This window comes from Echeneis naucrates, chromosome 19 (assembly GCF_900963305.1).
Source record: "Echeneis naucrates chromosome 19, fEcheNa1.1, whole genome shotgun sequence".
NCBI classification, from domain to species: Eukaryota; Metazoa; Chordata; class Actinopteri; order Carangiformes; family Echeneidae; genus Echeneis; species Echeneis naucrates.
Genome location: NC_042529.1, coordinates 7,193,279 through 7,210,026, shown reverse-complemented (window position 1 = coordinate 7,210,026; position 16,748 = coordinate 7,193,279). Strand labels below are relative to the sequence as shown.

Sequence of the window (16,748 nt, the reverse complement as noted above, 5' to 3'; positions counted from 1 at the left end):
CCTTGTTTAGTCCTTCATGAAGGTCACCAGTATAAGGTCTCATTGTAAATACTCATTTTACTGTATTTCAAAATACATATTAAAAGATATCTGAATACCAGTGGCTGTGTGATCTGCTGTGCTAAAACAGACAACAACAACAACTGCAGGATGTTCTGTGGTCTTGATTGATACCTGATGTATCCCACCGACTGTGATATTTCCATTTCTACGTCTATGGCATAGTTTTTTCTTTCTTCCTGAGTGATTAGACAGATTTGTAAATATTTTCAAATATTTACTGGAAGTCAGTGATGAGTCTTAAGAGTTTGCAGAGGAACTGAATGAAGTATGTGTGTTTGTTCAGCTCATGTTGACATTCAATCCGTTTCCTGTCTGCTGGTGATGCAACTTTAGTTTTGCAGTTCGGATTCATTGCAGAAATGGTCGCTGGTTTGATTGGTGGGATTTTTTGCAGTGATATTGTAACCTACAGGCTCCCGTAGTTGTTTCCTGCCTTAACTTTACGGCATCAGTGAAAAAGCTGGTCCTCGTGAAGCTCTCGGGCCAGTTTACGGCTCTGGCAGGCTGAATCCAGAGGAATGGGCCGATCAGGAGGCGGATCCGGATCCGTCTGGTCCTGCAGCTGTGGGCTGGAAACCAGAGGCCGGCTTCCTTTCAAAATAAAAGCGGACGGACAAAAAGTATTCAATCACACAACTTATGAAATCTAACTCACCATAGACACTTTGTGTAGCAGGTGATCCAGAAATTAATAAAAACATTTGCAATTCGGCTTTATGATAACATTAATTTCTCTCCTAATTCATTCAAAATTTCCCAAATTTCGCAGCAAATGGATGCACGTGGCGTTAATCAGCTGTCTGCAAACGGAAGAGGACTTCGTGTCTTATTTTGGTGAATTTGTCAGAGGCGACTCCCTCTCCCAAATCAGTGTTCTTCCCTTTGGTTAAAAAAAAAAAAAAAAAGAAAAGTTTTCAGTAACCTGGAGGTTGTCCACGTTTACAGCCTTCCGACGCCTCCACATCTGCAGATGAGCCGCAGCCATCCGCTTCGATCAGCCCAGTCATTGTGCGGAGATGTTTGTGTGTTGTGTTGTTGTGTTGCTCCTGCTGGTCCCTCGGTCCTCTGTGGACTGTAATCCCAGTCCGGTGGCTGCAGATGTAGTCGTGGACAGATACTTCATCCCCAAAGTTTGTGGCAGAGAGGCCGGAGAGGGAGATCACGTCCGCTATCACTACAACGCCACGTTTGAGGACGGGAAAGTGTTTGACTCCAGGTGAGCGTTGTTGCACTTTCGTGTCATTTTAGTCGGGAACTTTTTTTTTTTTTTTTTTTTTTTTAAGTGAGTCCTAGGCCGTGAACGCATCTGCGGAGCTGCAGCGGGACCGTAAAAGCAGCGATTTGCATCATCCTGAAACGAGCTGTTGGTGGAAAAGTGTGTGTGATTGTTCGTCTTTAACGCCTCACAGCCTCCAGAGAGGAGCCGCCAAGGTCGGGGTGCTGGGCGAGGGGCGGCTCATCGCGGGGATAGACAAAGGTCTGCGGGGCATGTGCGTGAATGAGCGCCGGACGGTGACCATCCCGCCGCACCTGGCCTACGGCAGCACCGGGGCAGGTAAGGAAGGAGAAAAAGAAAAAGGTCTGTCTTACTGTCGGCACCAACCTTTTCATATTTGAGGTTGTCCAGTCGTGGCTGGAAAAAGATCCCAGGATCTATATTACTTTTTGGTCATTTGATTTAGTGGTAATTTATTTGGCAATATTCTCCACTCAGTGGGAAAATATTGAGAATTGTAAATACAGATAAATGATTAAAATAAAACATGATGGAGCACCAAATTATCCCAAGGCAATGCAACACGGCACAGAAATGTATGGAAAGCCAAAAGGGTCATATTTCCCTGGTGTTTGACAAATTGTCAATGACTCTCTGATCCCCACTAGTGGTGTAATGGAAATGTGCCTCGACTATTTTCAGGGGATGTGATTCCTCCAGATGCCACTCTGGTATTCGACATCCATCTGTTGGACCTGTGGAACAAAGCTGACCTGGTCGTCACCAAAACCATCACAACTCCCAAAGACTGCAAACGCTCTGTGATGCGCACTGATTTTGTGCGCTACCATTTCAACGGCACTCTGCTCGACGGCACTGTCTTTGAGTCCAGGTGAATTCTGGCTCTGGGGAGTGTTGGTGCTTGCTGGAGATGTTTCTACTCCATATTTCCATATTTACTGAATTATATAACAAAGTACTGAGCTTTTAATCTTTCTTCCTCTCTTTAGTGGGATAAAATACAATGAGATGTGTGTTTCAGACTACCAAACAAAAGCCCTGTCCGAATGACAGCTCTTGTGTGTTTTGTACTGTCATCCAGGTATGTTGTCTGTGTGAAGTTGAGTGTTTGACTTTGCGCTTGTATGAGCCCTACGCAGCTACGTCAGGATGCAGACTCATGATTCCTTAGTGGGCGAAGGTTGGCTGATCAAGGGCCTAGAAGAAGGCCTGCTGGGTATGTGTGTGGGAGAGATCAGAAATATTGTCATCCCACCCTTTAAAGCCTACGGAGAAAAGGGATCAGGTGAGTGATTTCTGTATCTGTGTGGAGGGCAGACATCACCACTCTTATAAACTAGTTCCCTAAAAATCATAACTTTCAGGATATATATCACTTGCTTGTAACAGTTTAACATGAATTAGGTAAAAAAATTAAAAGCTCACTAAAGAAAATTTTCTCTATATCAAACAGCTTGTGGTTTCTTTGAGTTTCTAATTCTCCACATTCTGCTCCCCAGGTACGGAGATCCCCCCCCAGGCCACCCTGGTGTATGACGTCCTGTTGATGGACATTCATAACCCAAAAGACAACATCACCATCGAGGACCCGGTAGTGCCGGAGTCCTGCACCCGCAGGTCTGTGGTCGGGGATTACATCCGCTACCACTACAACGGTACCTTCCTGAACGGCGTCACCTTTGACACCAGGTGAGCTCAGGTCACACAAAAGATGATTATACAAGAAAATACAAGTGTTTACATTCATTTATATGTATATGTTTTTTTTTTTTACATTGTCTTTACATTTTCCTGTTTTCTCTGTGACCCCCCCACAGCTACCAGAGGAACAGCACATACAACACCTACATCGGGATGGGGTACGTGATCACAGGCATGGACCAGGCCCTGCTGGGGGTGTGTGTTGGGGAGAGGAGGAGGGCCATCATCCCCCCACACCTGGCGTATGGAGAGAAAGGAGCAGGTGATTTACTGCAGCTTTCCTCACAAGCTCTCTTTTTAAGAAAGACAAAAAGTGACAGTTAATTATATTTGGGAAAGAAAACCGTTGGTTCTGTCAGTAGAGTAAAAACTAAGCTGTAACAGAAAGGGAAAAGTTTCTTGTTGTAAATGCACAATAAAAAGTGCATTTTTTTCCTTTTGTTCAGTAAATATACATTGTAAATTGATATCTTCAGTTGTTGGACTGATAATATAACCAGTCCCTGAGTTGACTGGTTATGAATAACAGAGCAACACATTATTATATTCTGTAATTAATCTATAGTCTACTTTTGGTATGACCCTGAATGTGTACATCATATTTCCAACCCTCCAAAAAAACCCCTTATTTTCTGTGGTCTTTCCAGGTAATGTCATCCCCCCGTCAGCTGTGCTCGTGTTTGACATCCACGTCATCGACTTCCACAATCCCAACGACAAAGTGGACATCAAGATCATCCACAGACCTGAGGAATGTAATGACACCACGGAGGTGAACGACCTCGTCCACTATCACTACAACTGCACCCTGATGGATGGAACGGTGCTCTTTTCCTCGTGAGTGACACTTTCATCCCCACATTATTGCAATTTTAGCAAGACACAAATGTACATCACACACACCCACGTTCATTTGCCCAACATGTAATCAACACTGTCTATAGACACGACTATGGGAACGTTCCAGAGGCCGTGCTGGGGATGGACAAAGTCATCGACGGGCTTGACGAGGGTTTGAGGGGCATGTGTGCAGGAGAGAAGAGGTTGGTGACAGTGCCTCCTCATCTGGGCCATGGAGAGAGAGGAGGTAGGACTGAAGCTTAAAGCTCCCAACTGTACCACAATCTGTCGTTTTAAATCAGCAGAAAGATTATTTACTATCCACAACTTATGTTCACTTACCCATAAAACTGTGTTTTCTATGGACTACATGTTTATGTTGAAGTTTTTTTATTTTTTTTATTAAAGCCGTGAAAGTAAGTAAGTAAGTCAGTATGAAAAAAAAACAGCTCAGTGGCTGAGAATGTGCAGCCTCTATTTTAAGATGTCTGCTGCTTTCACAATACAAACTTTAGATATGGGTCAACAGAATGTGTATATTTATATATTCTAAGCTTTAAACTGACTTAAAAAGTGTCGTTCCTGCTTCCTGTCTTTCAGCCACTGGTGTTCCAGGCAGCGCTGTGTTGGTCTTTGATATTGAACTGGTGAGCTTTCAGAAGGGTGTGCCCCCTGGTTACCTGTTTGTGTGGCTAAATGACACGCCTGAGAACCTGTTTGAAACCATGGACATCAACAAGAACAAAGAGGTTCCACAGGAGGAGGTACGTTCCTGCTGACCATCCAAAGTAGCTCTGTGGTTTCACTCTACTATGTTTGTGTAAATGGATTCAGAAAGTAGAATGAAATTAAAACATCTAAGTATAAAATTACTGCTTTAGCTCAATCTGCCCTAAATATGAGGAAAAACAAACTGGAGATGTATACAGTTTTACTCTGGTGCCATCTGGTGTTTGTTTTATCTATACTCAGCTGATAGTATCACGTCAGCACAAACACATGATTTCAAAAACAATTTCAAAGAGTGACTGTGACCATATGTTATTAACATTCTTCTTTGACCCTTTTTAGTTTGCAGAGTTCATCAAGATGCAGGTGGCAGATGGCAAAGGTCGTATGAAGCCTGGACTGTCCACAGAGCAGGTGATTGCCGACATGTTCCATAACCAGGATCGAGATAAAGATGGCGTGATCACAGAGAAAGAGCTCAAACTGAAGGTAGATGAGGACAATGAAAAGAAAGAAAAAAGGCACGAGGAGTTGTAATGAGGACAAATGCTTCAATCCTCTCTCAGGGATGAACCCCGACACCCTAAAAACAAGCAACGAGAGACGTTTTCTACACAGCATCAATGTTTTAATATTGGACAGTATTTTAAATGAGAAAATAATGCAAAGGATGTTTTTATGTTTTTATGTTGTATGAGTGTCTTTGACAGTTGTATTCAGAAAAAAAAAAAACAAGCACCTTTATTTGTCCCTGAAAGTCACATTAATTAAACGGTAAGAAAAAGAACATGGTCTTGTATCACTGCGTAAAAAAAAAAAAACAGAAACCTGAAATAACCTTTGTACTCATAACAAAATGTGAGGAGTGTTAATACACAATCTGTTCAAAATGGCAGACATCTTTAAAGGAAAGAAAATACACAAAGTAATTCTTCTGAAAGCAAGATGCGCAGTGCAACATTTCTTGAGGTCACACAGGCTGTTTGCTCCTGGGCATAACACACCCAACTCAAAAACAGGATATTCCTGGTTTGTGGGGATTACTTTGGACTCTAAAAGAACTGTGCTTTAAAAAAATAAAAATCACATTTTTCAAAAACTGGTCAAAATGGACTCCTAAATTTACTGAGTACTCTCAAGTAAAACAGTCACATTTGTGTGGTCACCCAAAAGGCCAAAAAGGTGCCACATGGTGGTGATAAGAAATATTACAGCCCAAATCTGGATGAACTGTTACTTTGATTAATTCTATTAGCTCTTAGTTAATGCTATCTTAAATAACTTCAATACCCATATTGATTTCTATTTCTATCACCAGCATGTGACATATTTCTGATTTTTTTACCTACCAGGATCATCACACAGGAAGCTAACTGGCCCCTGTGTGACTTCAAGAATTGCTTCCTGCTAAAAAAAAAAAAAAAAAAAGCATCTGACAATTGAGCATCCACCGTATAAAAAAAATTGTGACATAAAAGACTTTTGCAAAAGAAAAATAACTGCAAGGTAAGTACATCATTGAAAATCAATGGTTTTTTTTAGCAGTACCATTTTAAATGATGTCTCTCATACAGTTCAAGTGGAGTGGAATATGTTGGAGGCAATCAATACCAATAAAACTGATGGAAATCAATGAGCTGTTACTAAGATACATCTTACTGGGATCAAATACCTTTGACTGTTCTTTTTAAGTATAGTAACTATAGTACAGTGCACCTAGCTTCACATTAAGTTTACTTGTGTAGCAGCCAGTGTTAAACACACATCTTGTGTATCTTTCCATCTATTGCTCGTATTAATACGTTTGTGTTCACTCTAACAAGTTAAAACTGTTAGAACAACTTAAAATTATGAAATAGCTTAAAGACTGATAACGTTATGTTTCCTCTACATTGCACATAACCGAGGATCCATGTGTAGAGTACAGTATGTGTGGTCTAGAGACTGTTAGCAAACATCACACCTCTTCTCATAGATGAGCTTATTTTAAATTCTTATACTGTTAGACAATGGAGTTAAAAAAAAAAAAAAATCACATTTGTGCTGACAGGAGTGAAAATCAAAATATCAGAAATGATTTGCACTTTCACTTAAAGTCAGTAGTAGAGGTCTTTGTGTTTTTTGTTTCTTTTCAGGAGGAGAGCCGTTTTGCTGTTCCATTCCTGCTATTTGTTTTGTATAAATAAGATGAAAGTGATTAACTTAAAAAAAAAATTACAGACTGTATGATTTGTACCATTGACACTTAATGGTACATGAGTGGAGGCAGATTACAAAGTCAAATTTTTAAGGACTGCTTTGAGGTAAATGATGATGTGTGACGGGCTAGCACGGAGAATTGAGTGAATGAGTCCATCTGTGTGCCTTACTTGTTGTCTCTTGATGAGGTAATGTATCTGAGGATGGCGTTTGGAACATCCATCGTCTCGTCTTTCACCAATATGATGCCAAAGGAGTTGGCGTACAGCTCCTTCCTTTCTTCCACCTGAGAAAGACAAACCACAGACAATGAGAACACAATGTCTACCACGCAATGCGTCAACATAAGAAATCCCAGCAGCGACCTGAGTATCTGTGACCGTGGTCTGACCTGGTCATTCAGGAAGCCAATGGTCAGGATGTTGTGGGGCTTGGACACCCCGTCAGCCATGGTCAGGTCTCCCAAAGAGTCTCCGAGCAGCAGCACATTTGGCCGGCCCTGAAGCTCCCTGAGGCCTGCGGCGTGTGACAGAGCGCCCTCCCTCTTATTGAAAGTGTGGATCAGTGGGCCTTTGAAGGCCTGCAGGACCCCCTTATGAACATAATGTTCAAGAAATAGTGGCAGAGTAATATTTTAATATTGGTAACAACCAGCACACAAATCTGTGACTAACAGCTTTCTTATTTCACTAAGAAATTTACCACAATCACTGGAACAACAAATTCTTTCTGATAGAAGCCACTACAATTAAAATGATTCTTGCGCATGTTTTTTGCTGCAAATCAGCAGATGCAGATGCAGGTTCATTATGCCGAAGGAAAAGAAGTAAACCTGGTTTTAGTATCGTTTTAAAAATAAGAGAGAATCTTTCTTATGGCCCATTTGGATTGTTGTTAACTGTTGTAGTTGACCATTTCTGGCCCTTTATGAGCTGCATCACTGGTCCCACGTTTATTTTAATAAAGGTTATCTATGCCAGTTCAAAATTTCATACAGCATTGGAATGAATATAAAATGCATGTAAAGGCAGCTGTGGCCCAACTCACAGTTTGGTCAAAGTCCATGTAGTTGGAGATGATGTGGACATTGGAATGGAAGACTTGGTTCTGTCGGATTACCTCCTCCAGGATGTCTCCAACACCGGCCGAGAAGATCAACAGAGGAACCTGGTGCTCAGCCAGATGTTCAAAAAACTCTTTGTAGCCATCCCTGAAAGAAATACACACACCCCTCATCAGATTACACTCATTCCGTAATTGCAACTATTAAAAAAATACATGTATAATCTACAATGTTAAAATGATTTGTAGTTATGTATTTGTAGTTATTAGTTATTAAATTATTTTTAAATGTTCTTTTTGTAGATCAGTTCAGATGTTTCAGTTTTATTGTGCAAAGTCAGTAAGCAATCTAAAAAGGCAATGGTGCCTCATATATCTAAAGATATCTAATCACACGATTTGAGGAAAATACTAATGTCAAAAGTCTATAAGACATTATTAAATATGTAGATGTGACTGGCAAACTCAAACAGACGGTACCTCAGCATAGCATTAGACTCCTTAACAGCTTGGGTGAGCATGTCCTTTCTAATCTTCTGTTGAATCAGCAGCTCATGAACTTTAGTCCACCTGTGAAGAGCAGGAGGGAACATCAGGGGCTAAACAATCCTCAGCTAATTCCTCTCACTTTAGTGTAACCCCCCCCCCAAAAAAAGAAAACAAATAAAGAGTGATTCTTACCACTCCACCATGAGAGGCAGCTTCTCTTCAGCACTCCGGTTGGAATCAATCTCAATAGGATAGTAAGTGTTCAACAGCTCCTTCATCTGCAAAGAGCCAACAACAAACACTGAACAGTAATCTAGAGATGAATCACATAGGATTTATGTTCAGCAAATTATGATGTGAATCCAAATTTATCAACAAACAGCTACTGCCTTGGAAGGAACTAGTGTAAAAAGTCAGGAAACTGCATTCATGACAATAATTCAGTTACCTTTCTAGTGGCGTCTTCATTCATCAGCAACCGGTTATCCAGGATGTCTGTACAAAGCAGAGAAATCAGGTAACAAAAGTAAAACATGCACAAACACAATCTGGGTCAAATGATAAATCTTTGAAATCAAAATAGCCAGATGTGGAAATTCACCAAATCGTCTGAACTCTGTTTGTCCATTATGCAAATAATCTTTGTGGCCTGTGTACTTACTGTGAGTGGTGGCCACCGTCTTGCCGTTGTGAGTGAATCTGGTCAGGGTCCTGTCGAAGTCTGAGATCACCTGAGAAAACATTTATTATTTCAAAGTGAAAGAACTAAAAGTGCTGCCAAACTCAGCAAGCAACCAAATTCACATTTAAATTAAATATGCAGTACTTATAGTCGAACTCTGAGAATATTAACATTTATTTTTGCTCTTTATTAATGTTTGTAGATAACTTGCTGTATTTCATTGTGATGATCTTGTGGACAGAGATTTACACTGCAGCGGGCTCAATCCCAAACAAATATGGTGTGAATGTGCTCGCACCTGCAGGCTGCTCACTCCAGCTCGCCTCATGGCCTGGAGAGTCTCTTCCACTCTGCTGCGCTCTCTGATCAGCACAGAGCCCTTAGACAGCTCTGGAATCTGAACAAAAGGAAATACAGCAGATAAATTAACTTCAATCCCTGCTGAAACACACATATAACCATAATTTACTTAGCTATGCAAGCTTTCTAAAAAAGAAATCATTTTTATTTTTGTTGAGCTCTTCACCTCAGTCTTGATCAGCTGGTGCCATATGGCCATGACGGTTCGCAGCGGTGTGTAGATCCAGGGAATATGGTAGATCTGCAGGAGCAAACTCATTCAGCTCATCTTTTATCTTATGAGATGAAACAACTGGATAATTTATTACTGAAGTACCACATAATAATCCAATATTTGTTGTCCTCTAGACATCCAAAAAAATGTGACATTTGTTCACAGGCAAGCATTTAATTCAATGATCCAAATAAAAATTCGAAAATAAAATTTAAAACGGAAATTTCTGCAAATATCCCTCAACTAAATTACAATTGACATTTACATATTTAAAAATTTAAACGAATTTATCACAAATTAAAATACAAAGACTTGAACTGGCCACCTTAATCCGCTCACAGCTGACAGTCATGATCATCATTAAGGTGTCACACCATTTTTTGTCCGGTATGCTAACATGGACTATGTTTGATTTATTCGAACACATTAGAATTTTTTTTTATTATTATTATCACACCGCATATTTTTTTTTTATCTCCAAAGTATTTCTCCACATTACATTATTTTAGTTTACACAAAAACGATATGGCAAGTTAAATCGCATGTTTGCCGGCCGTAACAAATTACCATTTTCAAGCAGAAACAGGAAACGACGTCAGCGAGGCGTAAACTGCAGTCCAGCGTCAAAGGTGCATCGTGTGAAGGGGAAAGCTTTCTTTGTGTGAAATAAACAATAACCAGGTAAATAAAAACGGAGCACAGCCGGCAGCTATTTGCTTTGAGTTGTTTACGTTCTCCCAGTGTGTTGCACCTGCAGTATCCCCCCCCCCTCTCTGTGTACCAAGCGCGTTGGTTCCGACGCATAATTGTTCCTACTTCCTCAGTGCGGAACAACTCCGGCTCCGTCTAGTCTGAATTTCTTGTCCTGTTTGGAAATTAATTAAGTGAGAAAATTTCTTCTCTAAGTGCTGAATTGTGATAAAACTGGAGAAAATATAATCACTGCTATTTATCTAAGCAAGTTTCTGAATCAATTCCATATGATACCAAAGTTCTCCTAATTTTGAGGGTATCCAAGTGTGTGTTTTTAGTTGTTGGTAGTCTTTTACTTTCTTTTTTCGGAAATGCAATCATTATTTTAGGCAATATAGGAATATAACCCAAACCCTGACAACATTGGGAAAGCTCAATTGTATTATGATAAGGTTAATTAGATAAATTGATTGGTTGGTGTTTCAGAGATGACAAACTACATTTCAGTGCATTAACATTTATTACACTTGCACATAGAAATGGAATGACACCATTTGGCTGCATGAGATCTGAATGTATGGCAGTGACACATCATGATTACCTAAAACTAACTCTTGTCAAACTGGAACAAAAATCTAGACTTGAAATCCAGCCTAAAATGTCCAATACTGGCCAAAATGATGGCCATTTTGGCTGTTGTCAGGAACTAAAATCTAACTGTGTGAGTCTACTCTCATTCTGCAGTAAACCCAGTGATTTCCACATACATAACTGAATCAAATCTCTCATCAATCTACAGTGGTAACATTATATTGTGGAAAATGGCAGGTTCAGAAAAATTACTGAGATGCTAGTTATTGACAGCTTGGCTGGAGATAACACATACACTTACTACGTTTATAGTAGCAGAAACACACTGAGCTCAGCAATGGTCCACACAACACTAACAGGGTCTTTTTTTAAACAACTTTTGCTAAAGTCAACTCTTAGGGCCCTTTAGTTCAGGGAATGTAATCAGTTCAAGTGCATTTTGAGGGAATAGTTGGGCACTATCCAAAAAGCAGCCTCTTTTTCACAGATAGTGAACTTGTGCTCTTATTCACTTGAAGCAAAATGCAAAGCAAACTCTGAAATATGTGTCTACAAGGCAACAGGCCAAACAACTCTAAAATTCCATGTTAATAGCATCATCAAATTTACACAGTCAGAAAAAGCAAGCAAGAAAGAAATTGAGATCTCGCACCCAAAAAAAAAAAAAAAGGTTTTGTTGTTATTATGCCGGTATTGGGCCTGATCGTTTAAGCTTTGCAAAAACTGGAATATCAAATAAAGTCATTTTTGATTGACTTAGGTATTTAAGACACGTTGCATATGCATTGTGTGTTTTGTAATCTGTACTGACTATTTCAATACATATATTCAAGTGATAAAATGAGGGTGAATCACAGAACACCCTGTTTCCCAAAATATGCTTTGCTTAAAAAAAAAGGATCCCTTTCATATAGCACACACAAATTAAAAACAAAACCAAACTAAACAAAAAAACCCAAAATATCGTAAATCTATCAAGCTGACATTTCATCCTGTCTATGCCAAAGAAATAAAAGGTAATTTGAGGTAGAAATTAGATGAAGGTAGCATGAGCAGTAAAAACTTCAAGGCTTTCTTTTCTCAGCTGGTTATCACAGTATGTCCAATTATAACTGACATCACAATCACTGTTGACATCATTTCATTTGTTAAGTTAACATCTATAAATGTTCTAAACTCTAAATAATCTAAACTGCGCAACAACAAATGCTGACATCACTTCCCCTTGGGTGCTAAAACAAGCCATATAAAACAAAACAAGGCCATATAAAAGCAAAGCCAGCGAAGTCAACAGTGAAATCATCTTTGTTCTCATAAAATGTCACAGCAATCACAGTATCATTTACTAGCAGAGTAAAAGTAAGGCGTAAGCTAACAGTGTAAGGCCAAAATGATTATTAGAGACTGATGAGAATTAGCTAGAAATGTTGCTTTTTTACAATATTGGCAACTCTGAACAGTGTGATCTTCAGCCCCATGCAGATGTGTCTAACAAATGAAGGCAAAACAAGGCATCTCTCAGCAGATCAAGAGACCTCAACATTCAATCTGAGACTGCAACTGTCTCCGCAGAGTGAGGGTGCGTCGGTGGAGCTGCTGCATCTGCTGCATGCGGTCTCGTTGTCGAGCCAGGTTCTGGGGCATGGGGTAACGCTGGCAGCCGTACAGGTAATGGTATGGGATGCGAACGTGGCAGGCTGCGGCTCGGCAGCGAGGCTGAGGTAAGGGAGGCAGCAGCATCCAACGCTTCCTCTCTGTGCAGTATCGATAGGCCTCCTTTCGATATTGCTTGTCCATGTTGTTGTTGTTTCTCCACCCGCCGATGATGAATATGTCTTCACCCAGGTAGCAGATGGCAGCGCCCTCCATACCAAGGACTTCTGGTGGGAGGCTGTCGAGGATGTCATCTGAGATGTTCCTGCTGATTTTCTGCTGTGCAGCTTCGACTGTTATTTTGTAGTTCTTAGGGCAACAGGAGGCTGTGTGGTAGAAGTTGGTGGATGCAACAGCCATTTGAAACTGACAATAGTTATCAATTAGCGGTAAGGAGTCCACGTCCTTCCATTTGTGACTCTTTGTGTCATAACAAATGGTTACAGTGCTCAGTCCATCCCCACTGTCCATGTCTACAGGGGTCCTGGCCATCACGTACACGTAGCGATCCTCCACACTCACTGTTTTTACGTCTCGCAGTATTTTTGGCGCTGGCTCAAGATTCTGCCACTCATCGTGTTCAGGCTCGTAGATGGTAACGTCCTTAAAGCCGGGACTGAAGTTGCCATGACCACCGATGCTGTACAGTATGTCTTTGACATGTATGAGGCTGAAGGAGTGTTTGCGGGAGGCCAGGCTGCTGACGTGCTCCCAGATGTTCAGGTTGGGGTTGTAGCGTTCCGCCATCTTGGCAAAGCCCGGCTCCATGGATCCTGCCACATACACATGGCTGTCAGTGACCGCAATAGCATGTCCATCAAGGTGGTTGTGAATGTGTGGCAGGTTGACCCAGCGATCTTCAGCAACAAAGTAGCCCACACACTCACTCAGGTACTCTCCAGCTTCTGAAACACCCCCCACTACCATGATAACATCCATATTTTGGCCAAAACGTGGCTGGATCGCTGCCGTGCAGGAGTCATGCAGCTCTACATCTCCAGCTAACTTTAGGCTTTCAAAATGGACAGCCTGGAGCTCAAGTGTGTCAGACACCAACTTCTGACAAGGTGCACTGTTCACCACTAAAGGCTCCTTTCTCACCACACGTGTCAGGATGGTGGGGGCGATCTGCGGCAGCCTCAAAAGGCTAAACAGCTCCACAAAGTGCTTCTCCCGCTCCTTGATGTTTTGGTGCACCCATTTTACGATGGTTTCAAACAATTCCTGTTCAGAATCAACTGTGATTTCTGAGTCTGACAGCCAGTCTCGCACCAGGTGAAACGGCAGCGTGTGGAATTCCTCCTTGCGGATAACTTTGTGGAAGTTCCTTCTAATCGTCTCAGCAGCTCCCACGGCCAACTGGTCCAGAGTGTACATGTGGGCGAGGCTGTGCACGGCCACACAGTTGGACAAAGTCAGCTTCTTCATCAGAAACTCCCCACAGAAGCACTTTAGCTGCGCCAGCAGGAACCTGACAGCATGAATAAGTCAGAATCAAACAACCCAGTAAAAAAGCCTTGACAGCTATTTGTAAAATATAAAATATAAAAATAGACGAAGCACCTGCATCAACTGACTGCTGTGAAACATTATATATTCACCGACAAGTAAAAATTCATCATCTACAGCTAACTTTGTAAAAACATAGATTCTGAAGAGAATCTGTAAGAAAACCTTAATGTTGTGATTTTCGTCATATTGCCTCGGTGTTCTTGCAGTGTCCTGAATCTATACTCCTAGAATTTACTTGGACTTTCACATCACTTTAACGTCACCACTAATTGAACTTCCCTAATGGGTGGCACAGTATTATGAAATCTCTTTCATGATGGAAGAAAATATTGCTGTGGAACGGTTTATTAGCAGGGTAACAGTGTTAAAAGGGATTTTTTTTGTGTTTTTCCTTTAGTTTCTTTTAAAAAGCACTGACTGGAAGATGCTTTCAGTGCTGCTTGAATCTTGACAGATAAGATTCTTGTCTGATAATGAGTTTTATGTAACTTGGGCGGAGCAGTTCTACTTGTTGCATGAGGTCTGTTATGTCCATGCATGAATAAAACAGAAACTATTTGTTCCACCCTAACAGGACCAACATCAACGGAGAATAAGGGAGTGGTCAGTACAGCACGTTGTTTAAACACTAAACAACCACTCAGCCAAAATGAAAGCACATGCGTTTTTATGGATATAAAGTACAAGCTTCATCCACTTTCAGAAGACTCACTTTGGCAGTCGTTGATAATAGAGCTGAAGCATGCAACTAATTTGTCAGTTATTGTCTCTGTAGAAAATAGCAAAATGGCAATTACTTTGGTGATTGATGAATCATTTCAGTTTTTTAATATTAAATCTTTGACATGTTTAGACATCTCAAAGGGTCAACAATTGGTTAATGCGGGAAAAATGATCTGATTGAATGGATTACTTGTCACTGTCTAAATTCTATTAACTGCGTGGATGGATGACTAAGCAGGCCCGAAGGATCAGCTTGACCCTGGACTTCTGCAAAATATCTCAGACATCCACACAACAGCATGGATGACATACAGAATGATAAGCAGACATGCAACCACTACGAAGACACACAAAGCAAGTGCACTTAAATGAACACAGAGAGGCAAAGTTCCCTCTAAGTTCAACAAAAAAAAGACACAAAAGGATGTGAGGCAACAATGAATGGATGTGAAAAGAATGCAAATAACCTTTAAGACACCACAGAGACATCTGACCAAATGCACCTGCTGATCCAGACTGGCTGCAGGTCTCGGTGTGGCCTGTTCACCTTTAGAAACCAAAGACCTGACAGATGTTATTCTGCTTCAGATTAAATGTGGAAATTACCTGTCGGCAAGCTCCAGCACGTCGTGCACGTTTGCGGTGGTTACTCTGATCTCTCCCGTGTACATGAACTGTATGACACCGCTCACAGTGTCCGGGTCCGGCCCGGTTTCCGAGCTCCACTCCTTCAGCTCCACTCGGCCGGACAGAGACTCTGAGAAGTGTCCGCCCAGCAGCAGGGCGAAGTATTGCGACGCCGCGGATAAGACCGAGCGGTGGGCGGAGAGAGTCTGCACCGATTCCCCGGACGGCCCGCCGGAGCGGAACACCAGCGTCAGGTCGCAGAAGAGCCCGGCCTTTCTCTGCTCGTTCTGCCGGCGGGAGAGCTCGGAGCAGTAGGCAGGGCAGGTGAACTCCTCGGCCTCCTCCGGTTCCCGGTCACCTGTTACCGCTCCCTGCGCGCCGCCGCTCCGACAGCCGTCCTCCGGCCCGTCCGCCGCCGCCATGCCGCAGGAGGAGGCGAGTCTCACCGGCGCATGGAAGCTCTGACTTATCCTCGGCAGCAGCTCGTAGGCATAAACAACACAAGTAAACAAACAATCAAGAACGGACATGCATGCGAAGCGTTCACGGCCCCGGCTGGAAAAGCGGACACTCACTTCCGCCTTCGGGAAACCTGCCGGTGTCTCGGCCTGACGTCGACTCCGACCGGCTCAGCTGTCGGACTCTTTCTGACGCCGAGGCGACGCACAGACGCGTCTGTGTTTGAGCGAAATTTAACTTTGTTCGAGGGACTCACCATCTTTACACATGCGCACATCCAACTTCACTGAACAATAATGTTTACATTATAAACGGCAACCAGCGGCTTTATTATTGGGTTATACATCAGTTACTGACACATAAGTAAGCGATGAGCCTATCAAGGACAACTTCCCGGTTGCCAAGTTGTGAAAAATCCTCCTTAATGACTCTTTTCCCTCCTTATCTCACTCTGGAGGGAAACCAGTTAACGATGGATTATTGTATGACCTGATTTATTACAAAATAAAGTCGACACATTGAGAGGCAGAACCCAAAAGTAGATATTAACACTGTCCTAACAGTGATGTCATGATCCAGCAAAGTCCTGACGCTTATTACTGAAGAGAAACACAGGATGGTTACTGTCATATTATTTAAACAGCTCTTTGAACTGAATGGGAATATCTTAACTTTAAAAATGTAATCTGGTCTAATTTTAAAAATTTCTCTGTATCTGCAGTGTTCTTGCTACATTTACAGGCTGAAAGTTAATACTGTGTATTAACGAGCCTATGATTCATATTTAGAGGCTAATGTATGACAATTTAAAATATGTCAAGGAGAACTCATAACGCCTGACAAATGCTGTCATTTACAGTAAATACAGATGTCCTGTCTGATTTCAGGCCTCGTCAAATCTGCTCACAGATCTA

General features: G+C 41.7%; 3 protein-coding genes across 3 annotated transcripts; 1 reads left to right on the top strand and 2 right to left on the bottom strand.

Moving 5' to 3' along the window:
- The first annotated feature begins 966 nt into the window (after nucleotides 1–966).
- Nucleotides 967–5,450, top strand: fkbp10b (FKBP prolyl isomerase 10b). The gene is made up of 10 exons (XM_029527023.1): nucleotides 967–1,279; nucleotides 1,473–1,618; nucleotides 1,982–2,171; nucleotides 2,440–2,585; nucleotides 2,800–2,989; nucleotides 3,118–3,263; nucleotides 3,649–3,838; nucleotides 3,946–4,088; nucleotides 4,442–4,605; nucleotides 4,913–5,450. The coding sequence occupies exons 1-10, from the start codon at nucleotides 1,080–1,082 to the stop codon at nucleotides 5,105–5,107; spliced, it is 1,710 nt and encodes a 569-aa protein (XP_029382883.1). The 5' UTR covers nucleotides 967–1,079; the 3' UTR covers nucleotides 5,108–5,450.
- A 567-nt stretch (nucleotides 5,451–6,017) lies between these two features.
- Nucleotides 6,018–10,293, bottom strand: LOC115059523 (7-methylguanosine phosphate-specific 5'-nucleotidase-like). Its single transcript, XM_029527024.1, has 10 exons — nucleotides 10,144–10,293; nucleotides 9,529–9,603; nucleotides 9,301–9,399; nucleotides 8,982–9,051; nucleotides 8,769–8,815; nucleotides 8,513–8,598; nucleotides 8,312–8,401; nucleotides 7,817–7,979; nucleotides 7,161–7,361; nucleotides 6,018–7,055 (listed from the first exon to the last, which is right to left on the bottom strand). The coding sequence occupies exons 1-10, from the start codon at nucleotides 10,144–10,146 to the stop codon at nucleotides 6,936–6,938; spliced, it is 954 nt and encodes a 317-aa protein (XP_029382884.1). The 5' UTR covers nucleotides 10,147–10,293; the 3' UTR covers nucleotides 6,018–6,935.
- Nucleotides 10,294–10,776: 483 nt separating this feature from the next.
- klhl11 (kelch-like family member 11) lies at nucleotides 10,777–16,093 on the bottom strand. The gene is made up of 2 exons (XM_029527022.1): nucleotides 15,355–16,093; nucleotides 10,777–13,984 (listed from the first exon to the last, which is right to left on the bottom strand). The coding sequence occupies exons 1-2, from the start codon at nucleotides 15,903–15,905 to the stop codon at nucleotides 12,397–12,399; spliced, it is 2,139 nt and encodes a 712-aa protein (XP_029382882.1). The 5' UTR covers nucleotides 15,906–16,093; the 3' UTR covers nucleotides 10,777–12,396.
- Nucleotides 16,094–16,748: the final 655 nt, after the last annotated feature.

Coding starts and splice junctions, on each gene's coding strand:
- LOC115059523 (XM_029527024.1), bottom strand. Junction 8,599..8,768: donor ATGAAGACGCCACTAGAAAG/GTAACTGAATTA, acceptor GGCTCTTTGCAG/ATGAAGGAGCTGTTGAACAC. Junction 7,980..8,311: donor GAGTCTAATGCTATGCTGAG/GTACCGTCTGTT, acceptor TATTTCTTTCAG/GGATGGCTACAAAGAGTTTT.
- fkbp10b (XM_029527023.1), top strand. CDS start 1,080: ATGTTTGTGTGTTGTGTTGTTGTGTTGCTCCTGCTGGTCCCTCGGTCC. Junction 1,280..1,472: donor GGGAAAGTGTTTGACTCCAG/GTGAGCGTTGTT, acceptor AACGCCTCACAG/CCTCCAGAGAGGAGCCGCCA. Junction 2,990..3,117: donor GGCGTCACCTTTGACACCAG/GTGAGCTCAGGT, acceptor ACCCCCCCACAG/CTACCAGAGGAACAGCACAT.
- klhl11 (XM_029527022.1), bottom strand. CDS start 15,905: ATGTCCGTTCTTGATTGTTTGTTTACTTGTGTTGTTTATGCCTACGAG. Junction 13,985..15,354: donor GTGCTGGAGCTTGCCGACAG/GTAATTTCCACA, acceptor TCATGCTGTCAG/GTTCCTGCTGGCGCAGCTAA.